General features: G+C 39.1%; 3 protein-coding genes across 4 annotated transcripts; 1 reads left to right on the top strand and 2 right to left on the bottom strand.

The window, feature by feature from the left end:
* Positions 1-44: 44 nt before the first annotated feature.
* On the bottom strand, positions 45-5,396 carry haus1 (HAUS augmin-like complex, subunit 1). Its single transcript, XM_027179120.2, has 9 exons — positions 5,236-5,396; positions 4,978-5,152; positions 3,883-4,018; positions 2,909-3,043; positions 1,865-1,988; positions 1,585-1,650; positions 1,249-1,320; positions 369-416; positions 45-226 (listed from the first exon to the last, which is right to left on the bottom strand). Exons 1-9 carry the CDS (start codon positions 5,254-5,256, stop codon positions 167-169), a joined length of 837 nt encoding a protein of 278 aa, XP_027034921.2. The 5' UTR covers positions 5,257-5,396; the 3' UTR covers positions 45-166.
* A 1,816-nt stretch (positions 5,397-7,212) lies between these two features.
* Positions 7,213-13,708, top strand: atp5fa1 (ATP synthase F1 subunit alpha). Its single transcript, XM_027133276.2, has 11 exons — positions 7,213-7,366; positions 8,135-8,210; positions 8,314-8,483; positions 8,634-8,807; positions 9,575-9,741; positions 9,926-10,226; positions 12,387-12,611; positions 12,754-12,861; positions 12,945-13,089; positions 13,232-13,382; positions 13,492-13,708. Exons 1-11 carry the CDS (start codon positions 7,307-7,309, stop codon positions 13,568-13,570), a joined length of 1,656 nt encoding a protein of 551 aa, XP_026989077.1. The 5' UTR covers positions 7,213-7,306; the 3' UTR covers positions 13,571-13,708.
* A 537-nt stretch (positions 13,709-14,245) lies between these two features.
* Positions 14,246-16,948, bottom strand: hwa (huluwa). 2 transcript variants are annotated; one of them, XM_027133288.2, is made up of 3 exons: positions 16,175-16,945; positions 15,140-15,326; positions 14,246-14,799 (listed from the first exon to the last, which is right to left on the bottom strand). In XM_027133288.2, exons 1-3 carry the CDS (start codon positions 16,751-16,753, stop codon positions 14,633-14,635), a joined length of 933 nt encoding a protein of 310 aa, XP_026989089.1. In that variant the 5' UTR covers positions 16,754-16,945; the 3' UTR covers positions 14,246-14,632. The 2 variants fall into 2 exon arrangements, with proteins under 2 accessions (XP_026989089.1, XP_026989099.1); XM_027133298.2 differs by having other exon boundaries at positions 14,657-14,845; positions 16,175-16,948.
* Between the last annotated feature and the right edge of the window lie 34 nt (positions 16,949-16,982).

Below are 16,982 nucleotides of genomic sequence, written 5' to 3'. Positions count from 1 at the left end.
TAGATAGATAGATAGATAGATAGATAGATAGATAAAACATGAACTCAATAGAAAAATGCTTTTATTTGCACAAGCTTATACAGAAAACATTGGCTAGGAAATACTAAAATTTAGTTCAGTAACAACACTATAACTGCTGCTAATATCTTTAGTCTTCTTCAGTTATTCACATAGCCAAAGTGTTCATCAAATCAACCTTCTGCTCTAGTGCAGCATCCAGGGCCTCCTAGTAAATGCAAATACAAACATTACATAACATAACATAACTAACAGGTAATAAGCAGTGTCATAAGCTTATGACAATGTATCTATCCTTACTACCCAATCATTATACATCTAGCAATAAATTTAATAAGGCAAAAACATACCAGCTCTCTTTTCACCTCTTCAATTGCAACCCGAGCCAGAGCAGGACTCTGTGGAGGGGAAGGAATTGTGAATTAAAAAAAAAAAAAAAAAAAGCAATTAAATTAAAAGTGCATTTATGGGGGCTGTTAACATTACACTGCAATTTACATGCTGCTAACTTTTGTCCAAAATCTTTTAAGTCATAATTTTATGCACATATAACTTCAGATATCATCAGGCAGATAAAGGTCAAGAGCTTCAGTTAAAGAGTGTGTGTACGTGAAGGTGTGTGTGTGTGTGTTTGTGTGAGAGATCAACCTTCAGTGGTTGACATGATGGTTAGTGCCACATAGTCTAATCTGAGATTTCAGCATCATAATTTTTATTCAGTATAACCTCTTGTTTTAAAGTGGTGCAAGTGTTTCATGAGTCATATAAAGATTCAAATAAACGTTGAGCTGTGCGGCAACAATACTACATTCTAAACAACCATTCTGATACTACTTGGACCCTTTAAAATATTAAAAGATATTGATTTTCACAATCCTGCCTCTAGTCTCCTCTTTCCTGGAGCCCTAAACACGCTACATTCAACATTCTTAAGGTTGTGTAAAAAATATGCACAAATAACATTATACTCTATCCGGGAGCAGAACAACTGAGGCTAGAGACATTTCATCCGGCAAATTAGAACCTCATTGTATGAAAAGGAATGATTCTAATCATTGGCGACTTTATATTTCATTACATTTCCATTTGTTCATCTTAAATGACCTTTAAACGCCATTTTTGTATTTATTTTTAAAGACTAATTTCTATAAAAGATTGTTGTGTTAGTTTTGTAACTGATGGAAAATACTAGATTGGTAAAACAAGGCAAAACATTGTAGGCTTGCTTACAGGGCTCAGGTCATTATAAGGCTCCAGTTTCTTCATGAGAGGGGATATTTCCTGTTTCAGGGCTGTGATTTTCTGTGAAATTAAAGACAGAGAGTTTAAAATATGACCGAATTTGACTGAGACAGATCATCCAAGGCACATTTTCACACTAGACAGCTTCTTGTAATTTCCTTAAACAATAATTTGGTAATTATCTGAGCAAACTTAAGTCTGCAGAACTTTACTGCTGTTATCATAATCAACATTACGCTTCTTAAACTCTTAGAACAGAGAAAGCCTGGACTAACAATGATGAAAATGATAATATGATGGTTAAAAGTGGATGGGACTTCATACTTCCGCGAGCTCCACAATAGCTTGATGAGTGAGTGTGTCCTTCATCTGTCTGGAAGCCAACTTGTCCTAGAGCATAAATACACGTTAGATGACTATAAGCATTAATCCTTTTAATACAAGGCTATATTAGACAGACCTTCCAAGATTCTGTAATTTTAAAAATGAGTAATTTATGAACCTACACTTATGTACCTATGTTTTTTAAGTGAACATCAAAAAACTAAAAAATCATTAAAATATGAAATCCACAGAACTCTCTCGCAAAATCACACGCACACACCTGTGCTATCTTATTCCTGTAGGTCAGATCTCTAGATTTGTTCTTCATGAAGTCCATATTGAGCAACCTCTCTTCAGCTGTAGCAGCCTCAACCTGCTGGACCTGTGCAATCTTCTTCAAATCCCTAACAAAACACAGGGTGATTTTTTTAGTTCAGCTTTTCTTTAGCCTTTGCTTAGATTGTGTGAAAAGGAAAAGCTCATGGAGAAACATGTTCATACTAAAATATTTGTGCTCCTGTGTGCTAATGTGTTGGTTGATGGTACATTTTCATTGTTCCTGTGAGAAGTTAGTGGTTATCTGCCACTCTGATGTTACAGGGAGTTACAGAGTACTTAAAAAGGCTTATAACCTGGATGAAAATCCAATGATTTTTGGATCCAAACTAAGAATAGTGGTGATATTTGTTGTAAGCACCTGAAACAAAAATAAGAGGCAGAGCTTCTCTTCACAGCCACTTCTGTATAAGTCGATCTAGTATTAGCATAGTGGCATAAATCCAAATTTAAATACTATTAAAACTAAGTAGTGGTGTGGTAAATTGACACTATAAAACAATGATGAATGTGACTCACTAATCATTAATAAATTATATTTATAAATAATAAATTCAGAAGTCTACAGAAACATCCTGCCCACCAATTTACACGGAAATGCATCCAATCTAAATGAGAGGAACTTCATCATGCAGTAAAGCAAGGACCCAAAGTCACACTGCCAACACAACAAAGGACTTCATCCCGGGTAAAATGGTGTAAGATGCTATGTTCCAATGATTTTCTTACAAAAAAAAACTGGATGTCTGTGAACGGAGGTGCTCTGTTCAAAGCTGTTCAACATAAACATCAGGCAATAAACGCTGAAATTCTGACCTATCATCTCATTCATCTTTTGAGCTCAGTCTCAAATATCCTTAGTGTATAGCAAAAACAAAAGTATTGCCACTGTTACTCCGGTGCTTTACAAGAGAACTGTAGATTCTCTTTAATGAATGTATCAGACAGTGTGCCATTCATTCAGTGTGTTTTTTGTGTTTGTTCCTACTCTTGAAGTTTTTTCCGAAGAATCATTGTAGCAGCCATCTTCTTCCTCACAGCAGCGAGCTCCTGCCCCAACTTCCTGTCTGTCTTCTCTGCCTCAGCCAGGTCGTCAGTCAATTTATTAATTGCAGGGACAAAGCTGTAAAGCCAGTAGTTAATAAATGATAGTCACTTTCACACAGGTGCCATTTAAAAAAAATTAGATCATGGTCTATTACACAGGATATACATTTATATGGAAATGAGATATCTGCAGAATATTAGGGAGAGTTTCTGTATTCTTTTCTCAGCCGAAGCCTTTTCTCAGCTGAAGGGTGACATAAAACACGTCTGAACTGGGAGACAAATAGGCAAAATTTAATCATTTGTCTAGAAATTGCTTAACACAGTTACTAAAAGTAATACAAAAGGGTTCATAAGAATTCTATGGTATAGTGCTAATAATCAATAATCAAAATTAAGGAGGATAAGAGACATAAATTTGCAAGCTATTATTATGGCTTAGGTTACTTAGATTGTTAACGATACACTAAATATTTTAGCTTCTGTCTTTAGTCTTACCTCCTTGCAAAAAATTGCCCATACAGTTACACACTGGAGAACTGGAAACTTTTCTAATGGATTATTACATAACCGTCATTGTTAAATTGAAGCAACGGACCAGGTGGTTCAAGGGATGTACAGAAGCCATTGGATTGTATGTCATCTTACTGTATCTCCACTTGCATAAAACAGAGAAAATCTCAAGTAAAAGATGCCCATCATTAGAATCACAGCTGTTATGCACTTATTTAGGAAATTAATAGTTATGTCACTTATGGTTACTTATAGACATAGTATTTGAAAATTTCTACAAGGACACTCTTCACTACAAAACTAACATTTTTGGGAAACCTTGCATAAACTAAATCTGTAAACAGAAACCTTAATATTCAAATACAATATGCTTTTAAATTGAACTCAACTGTGGTATATTACCTTCCCATTGATGTATCCCTGACTTTAAGGACCTCAGCAGTACCCTGTATCACAGACAAAAGATCAGAGGTGGATTGGGCAACACTTCCAGGTTGAAGCCCGACACCTTGATGTAGGATTTCTTGCAAGTGGGTGGCTAGAACCAAAGGAAAGCATCTTAAATTGTTTGTATCCCATCTATCATCTACTACATTGTATAAGTGTCCAGTAGGAGCTGAGTGTGCAGCACAGAGCAAACTGTCATCATTGTGTTATCGCTAATTAATTGAACATTTTAATAAAATTGTCAATAATTGTCATTCATTTATATTTTAACTATTCTTCATAAAATTATATTTTATTCTATTGTAATTGTTAAAACCTTCCTTCTGCAGTGTAAGACATGTTGATTCACACAGGCAGCAATTTTATTGCTGGAGGTTAACATTACCACTGGATACCACAGTAACGTTTATCGGTGTGTGGCACTACAGCATTAACCAATAACCATTAAACTTTCTTGTCCATGGCCTGTTTCCTCCACTATGGGATCTGATACTGCACTATTCACATACGCTCTACTGTCTTCACTCCCATTGGTAGTTGCTGCACCAAGTAGCTCCACATGTGCATAAATGTAACATGTTCACGTTCTTCCCGTCTCACTGGACATGCCCACACCGAGTCACCAACGTTCACCGTGCACATTATACATGTTATGTGGCTGGGATAAACTTACGTATAGTTCTTACTACGGTCCTGCAGGAATGTGTTTTACTTCATTATGTACTGCGTCAGATATACACGTTTAAAATGACAATAAAATTCACTTGATATGATTTAAATGGCTCCCAATTGTATTTTTAATATTTACATTTCTGGCATTTACAATTGATTTCAATTTACACAAATAAGCAACTGAGGGATAAGGGCCTTTGCTCAGGGGCCCAGCAGTGGCAGCTTGGTGGACGTGGGATTCGAACTCATGACCTACTGGTCAGTAGCCCAACGCCACCACTAGGCTACCACATGACGTCACGTGCGCCAATATATTTTGTCATATTAGATGATACGAAACAGCACAGGAAGTAAATTCATGGATGGATATTTGTGTACCGTCGCTGCTGTACTCTGCTGCTTTGTGTCTGTAGTCACGTGTCAGTAAGGACACTTCTGTGCACCTCAGCTCACTAATCTGTGCCAGTTGGTCCAGCAGCCCGATCGTGCGCGTGCTCACTTCAAAATCCGGTACTCCTTCGGCATCGAACACCGTCTCGAGCCACCGTCTTACCTACAGTTAACAGACCGGGTTAAAAAGAAAAGAAAACAACGCGTACAGACACAGACTTCTCTTTCACCGATGACGCCGCTCACCCTCTTGTTCTCTTCACACATACTTCTGCTGACCACAGAACCAAGTTACACCACTAAGAGATTACTGTGTAAACAAACACTAGAAAATCCCGCCATGTTACATCCAAAACTTCTTCTTAGACATAAAGCGAGACTAAAAGTTGATTTACCGCCACCTAGTGGTCCAGTGAATGTGAAAAAAAATCTACCAAAGTCATGGCTCTTTGTCTTCATTCTATGTTACAGGGTTACGGCACCAAAATCTGATAGGAAAGCGAGGTTAAGGTAATCTGGCTACCAATCAGAAGGTCGTGAGTTCGAATCCCACATCCACCAAGCTGCCACTGTAGGGCCCCTGAGCACAAGGCCCTTAACTCTCAGTTGTACAAAAAAGAAATCTTGCTTTGGATGAGTGTCTGCCAAATGCTGGACATGTAAAGAGTGAATGACATGAAAAGCACAAAAAAAAAAAAAGACACATGTACAACAATATACCTTACCTGTGTCTCTCCATGCTTAAATGTAATAGTAAAAAAAGATCTGTTTCCCCTTTGCTTTCAGAACAGACTCAATTTGTTTATTTGGTCTAATGGGTTAATTTAAGTATGCTGAACTTACTGTCATGTTCATGGTTCATTATCGTGCTAGAAATAAGTTGGGTAAATTGTGCCCAAAAGGGACACACACGGTCTGGAAGAATACTCAGATTTCATGCGACATTTAAATGCTTGGTTGAGAAGACAGTGTGTGAATATAAAACATTTCCCACACCATTACACCTCCAGCAGCAACTAAAACTAATGCACACTGTTGTCAAATATTGCAGCTGAACTCAAAATTCATCGGACTGACCATTGTTTTTCCAATCTTTTCCAATCAAGAACCTGTGCCTTAGATTCCTGCAGAAGTGGATAAATATGTTGTCTTCAGTTGTTATCGTCCCTCTGCCTTAATATTTGATTTGCTGTCGGCTTCTCCTCAATTCAACCCCCGTCTCTCACGAACAAGGCATTTCTCCCAACAGAACTGCTTCTAATTGTATATTTTCTCCATAAACCTCTGCTGCACATGAAAATCAACAGGATATCAGGAGTTTCTAAAATATTCACATCATCCTGTTGGGTACCAACAAAAATGAAAATGAACTGAAGCATTTCAACTGTATCCAAGTGGTTTTTATGTACTGTGTTTATGCCATATGATTTGTGGTTGGATAACTGCATGAATTATAGTTAGTATGTCATTGTGTGTGGGATATCTTTACATAAATGAACGAAAAAGTAAATGAAGTAATAAACAATAAAATATGTCATATATCAACACTGGTATATATGCAGTGAATATCGAACAGAACTAATGGAAACACACTGGACTGAATTAATACATGGTCCACATTGCATATATTCTTGTGAGTAAAACTGTTCATGATGTACTTTCCGCGACGCTGTTTGTAACTCCCATATTTAATAAAAGGCAACGTTTCGACCCTACTGGGTCTTCATATATATATATATATATATATATATATATATATATATATATATATATATATATATATATATATATATATATATGTGTGGAATACACACAGTTTTGGTTCAAGTGGAACATTCTCTCCAATAAACTGACCAATGCAAAATGTTTGAAGCTCTTTACATTCCCAAACACAGTGGATAAGTGTACCAATTTGGTATTTGCATTTTGTACAGTTATCAAAGAAAGGATGTACATATTAGAGTTTATGTTGACAGTCCCAATGTCAAACCTGAAATGACTTGAGCTAAATATATAAACATGCTAACTAAGTACAGAAGAATTCACTCGTTTAAAGATTGGCTTTGTTTACAAATCTTAGTGGATATACTGTAAGATATTTAAGTATTTGTCTAAAATTGCAATCATCGTTTCGTTTCTTTTTTATTATTATTAATTTATCGTTACTTTTAAAAACTAAAACTGTCCGTATACTTCTTCCGGGTCATGCTTTGACCTTTCTATATGAGCTCTCGCCGGCGTCCTCCATTTCGCTCACTCCGGTCCTTGGCGCTGTAGCTGCTTGGTGGAGGACGAGTTCTGCACTTAAACACGAAATATGCTGTCAGTTCGCGTCGCCGCGGCTATTGCCCGCACCCTGCCTCGTCGGGCCGCCTTTGTGAGTATTTAATCAGTCATTTCTCCGTGTTTGCACAAAAGGCTTTTGTTATTTTTTGACTGCTTTTGACTTTTTGTGTCCTGAATGTCAGCGCTTCTGTGGCGCGTGCGGCCGCCATCTTGCTCTCGGCCTGTTAGAGCTGCAGTTTGTGTTGCTATTCTACTTGAGCTGAAGTTGTATTGCGGAACATCTTATAAACACTAATCTAAACAAACTAGTTTAATGTCACTAGTATGCTGTGAATAGATATGTGTTGTGTCTAATGTTGCAACAATTTAAAAACCAGTGTCAAATGAATGACATTTAGCTACTGAAGGTCAGGATTTGGTCATTTATCCGGTTTGGGTGTTTTTGTAGGTGATTGTGTGGCTTGTTATATTATATTACTTTGTTCTTGTACTTGATTTCAATTCAATATTGTGACCTTGAAGAGCGGAGTATGTTATTTTCCTGAAGTATTCAGTTTGAGCTGTTAGCTTTTAGCAATACAGATTGCTAACCGTGGTTAGCACTGCAAGCTAACATGCTAGCTCTTGCTTATATAGCGGTGACGTTTCATACGGATTGTTTAGCAAGTGTACATCATTTAGTTTTAATCTTTTTTTCTTTTCTTTTTCTTTTTTTAAATATACTACATCTCGGATAACTTGTCTTCCATTGTGCTCTACAGGAATTGAAGGTCAACAGTAATGTACACAACATAAAGGCCTCTGTGAAGGCAATCAGCAGATGGATTTCTTTTATTTATCTTATTTAACTGCTCAACAGGTTTCCAAGAATGTAGCTGCTGCTTGTGTGGGAGCAAAGAACCTGCACACAGCAAAGCCATGGCTGCAGAAAACTGGTATGTGCATGTACTACCTTGTTTTGTTGTGGCAGGATTTTTTTTTTCTTCTTCGCATGAGCTTAATACACTTGTCCATAGTGACCACCTATGTCCTGTCCAGGCACTGCTGAGGTCTCCAGCATTCTGGAGGATAAGATCTTGGGTGCAGATACCAGTGCTGATCTGGAGGAGACTGGACGTGTGCTGTCTATTGGTGACGGTATTGCTCGTGTGTACGGACTGAGAAATGTGCAGGCTGAAGAGATGGTGGAGTTCTCCTCTGGCCTGAAGGTGAGTACACCTCGGTGAACCTGGTTCACTCGGTCTGTTGTAACTTTGATGTTGGTCATGTGTATGTGTGCAGTTTCCCCAAATTGTGCAGTTATAGTTTATGGATATGTTGATGCTTTAAAAAAAATAATAATAAAATTTTGTTTTTAGGGAATGTCTCTGAACTTGGAGGCTGATAACGTCGGTGTTGTGGTGTTTGGTAACGATAAGCTGATCAAGGAGGGGGACATTGTTAAGAGAACTGGTGCTATTGTGGACGTTCCAGTCGGAGAGGAGCTACTCGGCCGTGTCGTTGATGCTTTAGGAAACGCCATCGATGGCAAGGTATGCTGAGTCATAGTGGATTTTTATTTATTCATTCTTTTTCCCCTCCCCTAGTTCTTTTCTTTCTTAGGATAATTTATGAAAAGAACACTTTAAATTTTGTATACCTCTAATGAAAGCATTTTGTCTGTATTTGTGTATTGAGACCATGAGAGTGGCAGAAATGTATGTGGGCAGAATGTCAACACGTGCACTGTCGGACACTAACTAGTAATGCATTACTTGAATACCAGAGGTGTTCTGATGTCTGTGACTGGAAAGTGTAGAATTTGCTGTAGTTTACTTGCAGATTTCCAGAGTAAAATTAATTTGGCAAAAGATGTGCTACTGGGGGAGATACCTATTTACAAATTTAATGATTTGATTATGAGATGAAATTTCTTGTTTTCATTGGAAAAAATATTTTTTCCTTTTTTTAATTTTTCTCTGGCCAAGATGACAATATTCAGCAAAATCTTATGAAGCTATGCTGTCTAAATTTTGCGTGCCTTTTTTTTTCTTGGCCTTGCCTAGCTACCACAAATTTATAAAAAAAAATATATACTATGCAAAAAGAGCAAATTGCATTGCAAATAACGATTAACGTGATTGTGGGATATTTATTAGTTTTAATAGAAATGCAGTGCATGCTGGAATTAAAGTGCAAGTTTGACCTTAATGAGGCCTTTATTAGATGATGGTGTTTGTTTCCATCTTCATTTTGAATATGCATTGTAAGAGGCATTTGCTGTTAACTTTATTTTATTTTAACCTTTGTATTGCGCCAGGGTCCATTGGGATCTAAGCAACGTCGGCGTGTTGGTCTGAAGGCTCCAGGCATCATCCCCCGTATTTCTGTGAGGGAGCCCATGCAGACCGGTATCAAGGCTGTGGACAGTTTGGTGCCCATTGGTCGTGGCCAGAGAGAGCTGATCATTGGAGACCGACAGACTGGGTATGGCGGATGAGCTACTTTTTTAACGGTTCTTTTCAAAAGAAGATTCCGGGGCTGGTATACATGGGTTTTATGTATAGTTATAGAGTAAGAAATGATTTCAGTCCATGGCATTAGGAAAAGTCGAAGTCACTTGTCATTACTAGCTGCTCACAGGCTTGTTTTGACTTTTCTTTATTAACAGTAAAACTGCCATTGCTATTGACACCATCATCAACCAGAAGCGTTTCAACGATGGCACAGATGAGAAGAAGAAGCTGTATTGTATTTATGTTGCCATCGGACAGAAGCGTTCCACTGTGGCTCAGCTGGTTAAGAGGCTAACTGATACCGGTGCCATGAAATACACCATTGTGGTCTCTGCTACAGCCTCTGATGCTGCTCCTTTGCAGTACCTTGCACCCTATTCAGGCTGCTCCATGGGCGAGTACTTCAGGGACAATGGCAAGCACGCACTTATCATCTATGATGATCTCTCCAAGCAGGTACGGGTCTGAAATGTTAATTACCTTTTACTAAGACATTTTAATGTGTTGCAGCCCCCAAAGAGCGTGTCAATATTTTGTTAAACAAGGATTCTCAATGTCATTTTTTTTTTATTTTTATAACTTATAGTATTCCTGTTTGGAAAATTTGGCCTTTTTATTTAAACGCTTGTCCAGACTGCTTCTGTCCTTAACCTACAGTGGTGTGAAAAAATGTTTGCCCCTTCCTTTATTTATTTATTTTTTTTTTTTTGCATGTTTGTCATACTTTAATGTTTCAGATAATCAAACAAATTTAAATATTAGTCAAAGAACACAAGTAAACACAACATGCAGTTTTTAAATTAAGGTTTTTATTAATAAGGGAAAACACAATCCAAACCCATATGGCCCTGTGTGAAAGTGTTTGCCCCCCCCTGCTAAAACATAACTTAACTGTAGATTAATTGAACTCTGGGGTGATAAACCAGTCACATCCAGGCCTGATTACTGCCACACCTGTTCGCAATCAAAAATGATTTCTGGTTAATGAATTCTGTTGTCTACCAAAAAATCCTGATGGACAATGTGTGGCCATCTGTTCATGACCTCATGCTGAAGCGAACTTTGGTTCTGCAGCAGGACAATGATCCAGAACACACCAGCAATTCCACTTCTGAATGGCTGAAGAAAAACAAAACTTTAAGTCTTTAGAGTGGCCTATTCAAAGTCCTGACCTGAATCCTATTGAGCTGCTGTGGCTTGACCTTAAAAAGGCGGTTCATGCTCCGAAACCCACCAATGTGGTTGAATTACAACAGTTCTGTAAAGATGAGTAGACAAATTCCTCCACAGTGCTGTAACAGACTCGTTGCAAGTTATCGCAAACGCTCTGTTGAAGTTCTTGCTGCTTAGGGTGGCACAACCAGTTATTAGGTTTAGGGAGCAATAACTTTTTCACACATGGCCATGGAGGTTTGGATTTTGTTTTCCCTTAATAATAAAACTTCAGGATTTCACGCAGCGCTTTGCAGTTCGGGCGGCCTGCCTAAGCTGGGAAATCCTACCTAGGTCATCCCAAAAAAATTCCGCTGCACAAATGGCCGTCAAGTGCATCTCGGAAAATAGCACGGACGCGCTTCACACTGCGAGCGGGCACGTGCGCCACATGGCCGAAATGAGAGAGACATGGTCCGTCACTGTCTGAAGGATAACTTATGTTTTGGGTATATTTAAGCATGTTATTGTATTAGTCTATAGTTCTTGCAAATTTAAAGCAAGTTAGCTGGTGATTTTGCTGTTTGAGTTCTTCACCTGCTAGCTAGGTTGCATGTGCCTGTTTTTAATAATTGTTAAATGTAGTACAGAGTCTGGTCTATCTCACAAAGAAGCCCTGCCCACCCCTACCACCTTAACTAACAAATTTTCTGTGGGGAAACCCATAACTTCATTCAAAAACTGCATGTTATATTTGACTCAATTAATTTTTTTTATCTGAAACATTAAAATGGGCCGTGCAAAAAAAAAACAGCCAAAACAGTATTAAATTCAAGTTTATTTGTATAGCGCTTTTTACAATAGACATTGTCTCAAAGCAGCTTTGCAGAACATAAACATAGAGCAGAAGGTAAACATAAGGAATAATAAAAGGAAAAAAAAAAGAATTAACAGAATAAAAGTTCAAGATTATTAGATATATATAGTTCACTATCTGTATGTATTTATCTGTATGTAATCAGTAGGCACTCTGTCACTGATTAATATTTGCCTAGTGGGAAAAGACAGTTCAGTTGAATGCAAAGGGATGCAATATGTTCAGTATTTGTTGCTTGTTTTGCTTTTTACTGAGTGTGACCTGTAATTCAAAGACCCTGGTCTTTTGAGCCAATAGAATAATGAGCATTTTATCATTAGACCAGTTTCTCAAGAATAGAAACCAAAGTGTGTATGTTAAATTCTATGTATTTAATTCAGAATATTGTATTAACAGAACACTGTCCTTTTTAAATACATTCTTCATAATGCATTTAAACGCGTTTGATTCTTTCTGTAAGCATACTGTCACTCAGTTGGCTGGTATTTTTATTGTTGTAAAATTTAACTTGAGGGTGGGTTGTCATGGCCTGTGCTTTTTGCATTTTCATTAAGTTGAACGTGGTAGCAATTTTCATTCCCCCTTAGGCTGTGGCCTACCGTCAGATGTCCCTGCTGTTGCGTCGTCCCCCTGGGCGTGAGGCCTACCCTGGTGACGTCTTCTACTTGCATTCTCGTCTGCTTGAGAGAGCTGCCAAGATGAACGACAACTTTGGCGGTGGCTCACTTACTGCCCTGCCTGTGATTGAGACTCAGGCTGGAGATGTGTCTGCTTACATTCCCACCAATGTCATTTCCATCACTGATGGACAGGTTAGTGTAACTGCTTGCACCAATTGTTTCTGGTGCACTGTGATGTCTTGCTCTAGCTTCTTTGCGCACACAATACATATGTAATGGACAAAGGTAAAAAAAAAAAATTAATTCCTCCTAAAATGTTAACCCACATGTACAGATCTTCTTGGAGACGGAGTTATTCTACAAGGGTATCCGACCTGCCATTAATGTGGGCCTGTCTGTGTCCCGTGTGGGCTCTGCTGCCCAGACCAGGGCTATGAAGCAGGTAGACAATCACCTTCTGGTCGTCTTTTTGTTTTTTTAAACCTGGTTTAATACCTCCTAAACACCTAAAATGTGCATGTATAGGTGGCTGGTACAATGAAGCTGGAGTTGGCTCAGTATCGTGAGGTTGCAGCTTTTGCCCAGTTTGGCTCTGATCTTGATGCAGCCACACAGCAGCTGCTCAACAGGGGTGTTCGGCTTACTGAGCTGCTGAAACAGGGACAGTACGGTGAGCAGACTTGGTCCTATTGTGGCAGAGAAGTAAAGCTTAACTTTAGTCTTATATTCTGTGCTATCCAAGCACTGTAATCACCATTCCAAACACTTGTCCTTCATCTGGACAGCTTTTTAAAATGTATATTTATTCCCAGTTCCCATGGCCATTGAGGAACAGGTCACAGTCATTTATGCTGGTGTGAGGGGCTACTTGGACAAGATGGAACCCAGCAAGATCACAAGGTTTGAGAAGGCGTTCCTGCAGCACGTTCTCAGTCAACACCAGGAACTGCTTGCAACTATCAGGTGACCAAGATCACAATTTCAGCATCCTAATCCATTTGGTCTAAGTTTCATATTGCATTGATTAATGATTTGTTGCACTTTCTAAACAAAATCAACAATTCTTTTCTAGGGCTGATGGAAAGATTTCTGAAGCATCGGATGCCAAGCTAAAAGAAATTGTGCTTAATTTCTTGTCCAGCTTTGAGTAATGTTCCCCCCCTACATTCTGCTCATGTCTCTCAATGTTTGCATATAGTGCTCCAGTTAAGTTTATATGAACGTCAAAGTTTGGGTGGCACTTGATCAATGTACATAAATCTAACAAAAATAAAGTGTTCCACACTCTATTTCATGGCTACTTTTTTGTATAAAACTTATGGAGGTAATTTTTATTGTGAAAATTGGTGCATCAATCTACAGGATCCAGCAAAAAGTGGTTGGGTATGAAATGAAATCGCATCTCTGAAATGTGTGTATTCTCACGTTTTATATAAAAGTACTGAAGCATACTAACTAGGGTGGATTGTGTTTAGCTCCCTCTTAAATGTTTTATACTTACAGGATTGGTGCAGTTGAAATGACTTGGAAAATGGTACAAAGTTCATGAAAATACCAAGGTCTGGTACAAGAACAAACCTCTGAGTAACAAATTCAGTTTAAATGTTCATGGCTATGGCTACAGGTGGTGGCAGCCATTGCACAAGTACTAATGGACAAACTAAGCTGTTCTCCTACCTGAGCCATCCATCAGAATGAGGTTACTTAAAATGCCAAACTTGGTGCTGCACAGGTCCTCGAGTTCTGAACAAACATTTTGTTCAGGAACATGTTCATGTATCTGTCTGATGGTGGTTTTCCATCCTCTCATTTCATTTACTAATGGGTAGTATAAAATGTTTTATTTAGACAATAAAATACATTAGGGGTGATACAGTGTCAACTGATCAATGCTAGAATAGTATTTTGGATGCAAGTGCTTGTGTTAAACGTGCACGAAGAGCCCAAACTACAGGAGCTTGAAGTAAAGAATAACAAAATACATGTAAACCAATAACATACAATATGAGTGCATACAGTGGAAGGTAAGTGCATAATAAGTGTGAGTAAACACATGAACAAGTGGTTGATTATATTAAACAAAAAAAAAAACATCCTGCAGTTTAAGAAAGTGAACTGTGCAAGTATACATGTGGATAAGGTGTTGGGTTTCTGTGTTTCATGGAGTTTAAAACTATAGAGGTCTTTGTCTACAAGCTGGAGAACGATGCATATTAGACCCAGTACTGTTTGGTTGTGATGGGCGGTGCATGGTGTCTGTGTTTGGGAACGTGGTTCTGCGTGACGTAGCTAGGGTCATAATAATCCCATTCAAGACCAGATGCCCAGGTTGCCCCTGGAAAACCGTCGCTGTCCGCCGACAGGATACGCAAAGACACACCTGGATAATTATGTGTACAGTTTTACACCCTCTTCATTACACACACCTGAAATGTGGACATAATTCAACACAAATATATAGAAAAGCAGGCTAAAAGGGAAACTCCACTGTTAAGCCTTTTTCTTTTTAACAAATTGAAAATACTGTTAAATTATTACATTTTAAGAGTTTTCCCAAATCAATTATCCTACATTTTCTGTGACTGGATTTTGATGGGATGAAATAAAATCCAATTCCCACATAAGCTACAGTCAAGTATGAAATGGGCTAAGAATATTCCTAGATCTTTAAAGAATTACTTCGATTAAAAGGAAAATTTTATAACAAGCTTTGAACTAACCTGCACTGGCACCGAAGTCACTGTCCAGGCCAGGCCCAGCAGCTGAGGTGCTTGTGGATGCTATGAAGCACGAGGTCTCCTGTGGGATGCTGCTGATAAGTTCCCCTTCCAGGTGGACCTTATCGAGGGAGACCAGTTCCAGCTCCACAGTGCTACTCCTGCGCATCATCACAGGCAATGAACCATGCTGCACACAAACAAAAACAAATTACAAAGTAACTAACAAAAGCCAGACAGACATCACTGTCAAGGTAGCATGTGTGTTCGAAAATAAAGGTACAACATTTTAACTGTACTATTCTGTAATTTACTGAAGATAACGATTAAATTATTCACAATCAGGGTCTGAAAGATTTGTGTGTTGGAGTCTGGGCATAAAAAAAAACAATCTTCCAATAATATACTGCAATATATCTCTACATTACGATTCTGAAATGGTCTGTGATACACCTGCAGCATCACATAATTAAAACAGAGGAGAACCATCACACATATAATGTGCATGTTAAACATCCCATCATAACAAGAACCTCCCTGTAATATGTTTATAACCTATTTTATATCTGGAAAGGCTAGAGACTAGATTTTGGAACTTGGCCATGGGGATTTGTGGAAATTTGGGTCATAAGCCATTTGCTTGCAGTCAAAGTTCCAGTTCATCCCAAAGGTGTGCAGTAAAGCTTGTGGTCAGAGCTCATGAGTGTTCAGGACACATGATTTTACACGTAGCACACCAGAGCTGCATTTAAATATCCCCACTACTCTACCATAAAGTAGCTGAAAAGCAGCCCATTAAAGGAGTAGTATGTTTTGACCAACGCACATTTATGCTGTTACCTATCGGATACATCAAAAAGACAGGAAACAATCTGCATAAAAATGTTATTTGTTACATTGAGTAGTGATGGATTCGGGCAGAAATATCACAATATTTTTGGAGCACAAAACAGCATTGAGTAACAGTAAATATTGATATTCCATCATATAGTCTGGCTCTAGTTGTGGAGCTGGAAAAGTCCCGTTCAGGACTCCTACCCTGATCTGCGTCACGAGCTGCTCTGGAGAATTTGGAGGTGCGACGTTCTCGCACTCTATTTCCGAGTCGCTGGACTGTAAGATCATCGGCGCGCTCCTTCGCCAAGCGCGCGACCCGCTGGCGCCCAGTAACGTGCTTGGCACGCGGAGCGACCCCGAACCCGCATAGGTAGCCCCGTCCGGTCGCGCGAGCGCCTCCGACCTGCAGCGCTGGCCGCACGCAGCCCTCCGCTCTGCAGATGAACTGAGCGACGACGTGATCGGCGGCGCCAACATCGGCTCTGATACGGACGCGTATTTCGTTTTCCGTACCGGGCCGTACGATGCGTCGTCGTTAAAACGTGCGATTCTCTGCCGCGTGGACAGCGACGTTGACGAATTCAAGAGCACGCTCTCAGATCCGTAGCGCGCTCTCTTTCCCCTCGCAAACTGAAGCAGTTTGTATCCCAGCAACAGGCAGTTTAACAGCAGCAGTAAAACTACACAGGGAATGAGCACGAGGACGAGCAGCGTCAGACTGGACACCTGCAGGCTCTCGCGCAGCTCTGGCGAAGGAACAGCCGTTTCCGACTGAGACATTTCATCACAAAGTGGCGTCGAATTACAAACGATACTGGTGATAAATTAAACCGGTAACAAGTTGTAAAAAAAAAAAATACAGCTATGTAGTCGACCGACTAAATAAACAACACTGTTTAATTCACACCGGTAAATTCCGACCAAAGCCACTGGAGCGAATCTGCAGTGCTGTTTGTGATGAAGTCTATGAATAACTAGTTAGCTGGAGGCTAATCGGACTTAAAGCGGG

Source organism: Tachysurus fulvidraco, chromosome 21, assembly GCF_022655615.1.
Source record: "Tachysurus fulvidraco isolate hzauxx_2018 chromosome 21, HZAU_PFXX_2.0, whole genome shotgun sequence".
Taxonomy (NCBI): Eukaryota; Metazoa; Chordata; class Actinopteri; order Siluriformes; family Bagridae; genus Tachysurus; species Tachysurus fulvidraco.
This window is presented reverse-complemented; position numbering and strand designations above follow the sequence as displayed.

Bases quoted from the DNA above. Each gene is read 5' to 3' on its own strand.
- hwa (XM_027133288.2), bottom strand. From the start codon at position 16,753: ATGTCTCAGTCGGAAACGGCTGTTCCTTCGCCAGAGCTGCGCGAGAGC. The intron at 15,327-16,174 runs GTAGGAGTCCTG...GTTTGTGTGCAG, and splicing joins AGCTCGTGACGCAGATCAGG to CATGGTTCATTGCCTGTGAT. The intron at 14,800-15,139 runs GTTAGTTCAAAG...ATAATTATCCAG, and splicing joins TGACTTCGGTGCCAGTGCAG to GTGTGTCTTTGCGTATCCTG.
- atp5fa1 (XM_027133276.2), top strand. From the start codon at position 7,307: ATGCTGTCAGTTCGCGTCGCCGCGGCTATTGCCCGCACCCTGCCTCGT. The intron at 13,090-13,231 runs GTGAGCAGACTT...ATTTATTCCCAG, and splicing joins GCTGAAACAGGGACAGTACG to TTCCCATGGCCATTGAGGAA. The intron at 13,383-13,491 runs GTGACCAAGATC...ATTCTTTTCTAG, and splicing joins GAACTGCTTGCAACTATCAG to GGCTGATGGAAAGATTTCTG.
- haus1 (XM_027179120.2), bottom strand. From the start codon at position 5,256: ATGTGTGAAGAGAACAAGAGG. The intron at 3,044-3,882 runs GTAATATACCAC...CTGGCTTTACAG, and splicing joins AGGGATACATCAATGGGAAG to CTTTGTCCCTGCAATTAATA. The intron at 227-368 runs GTATGTTTTTGC...TGCATTTACTAG, and splicing joins AAGAGGTGAAAAGAGAGCTG to GAGGCCCTGGATGCTGCACT.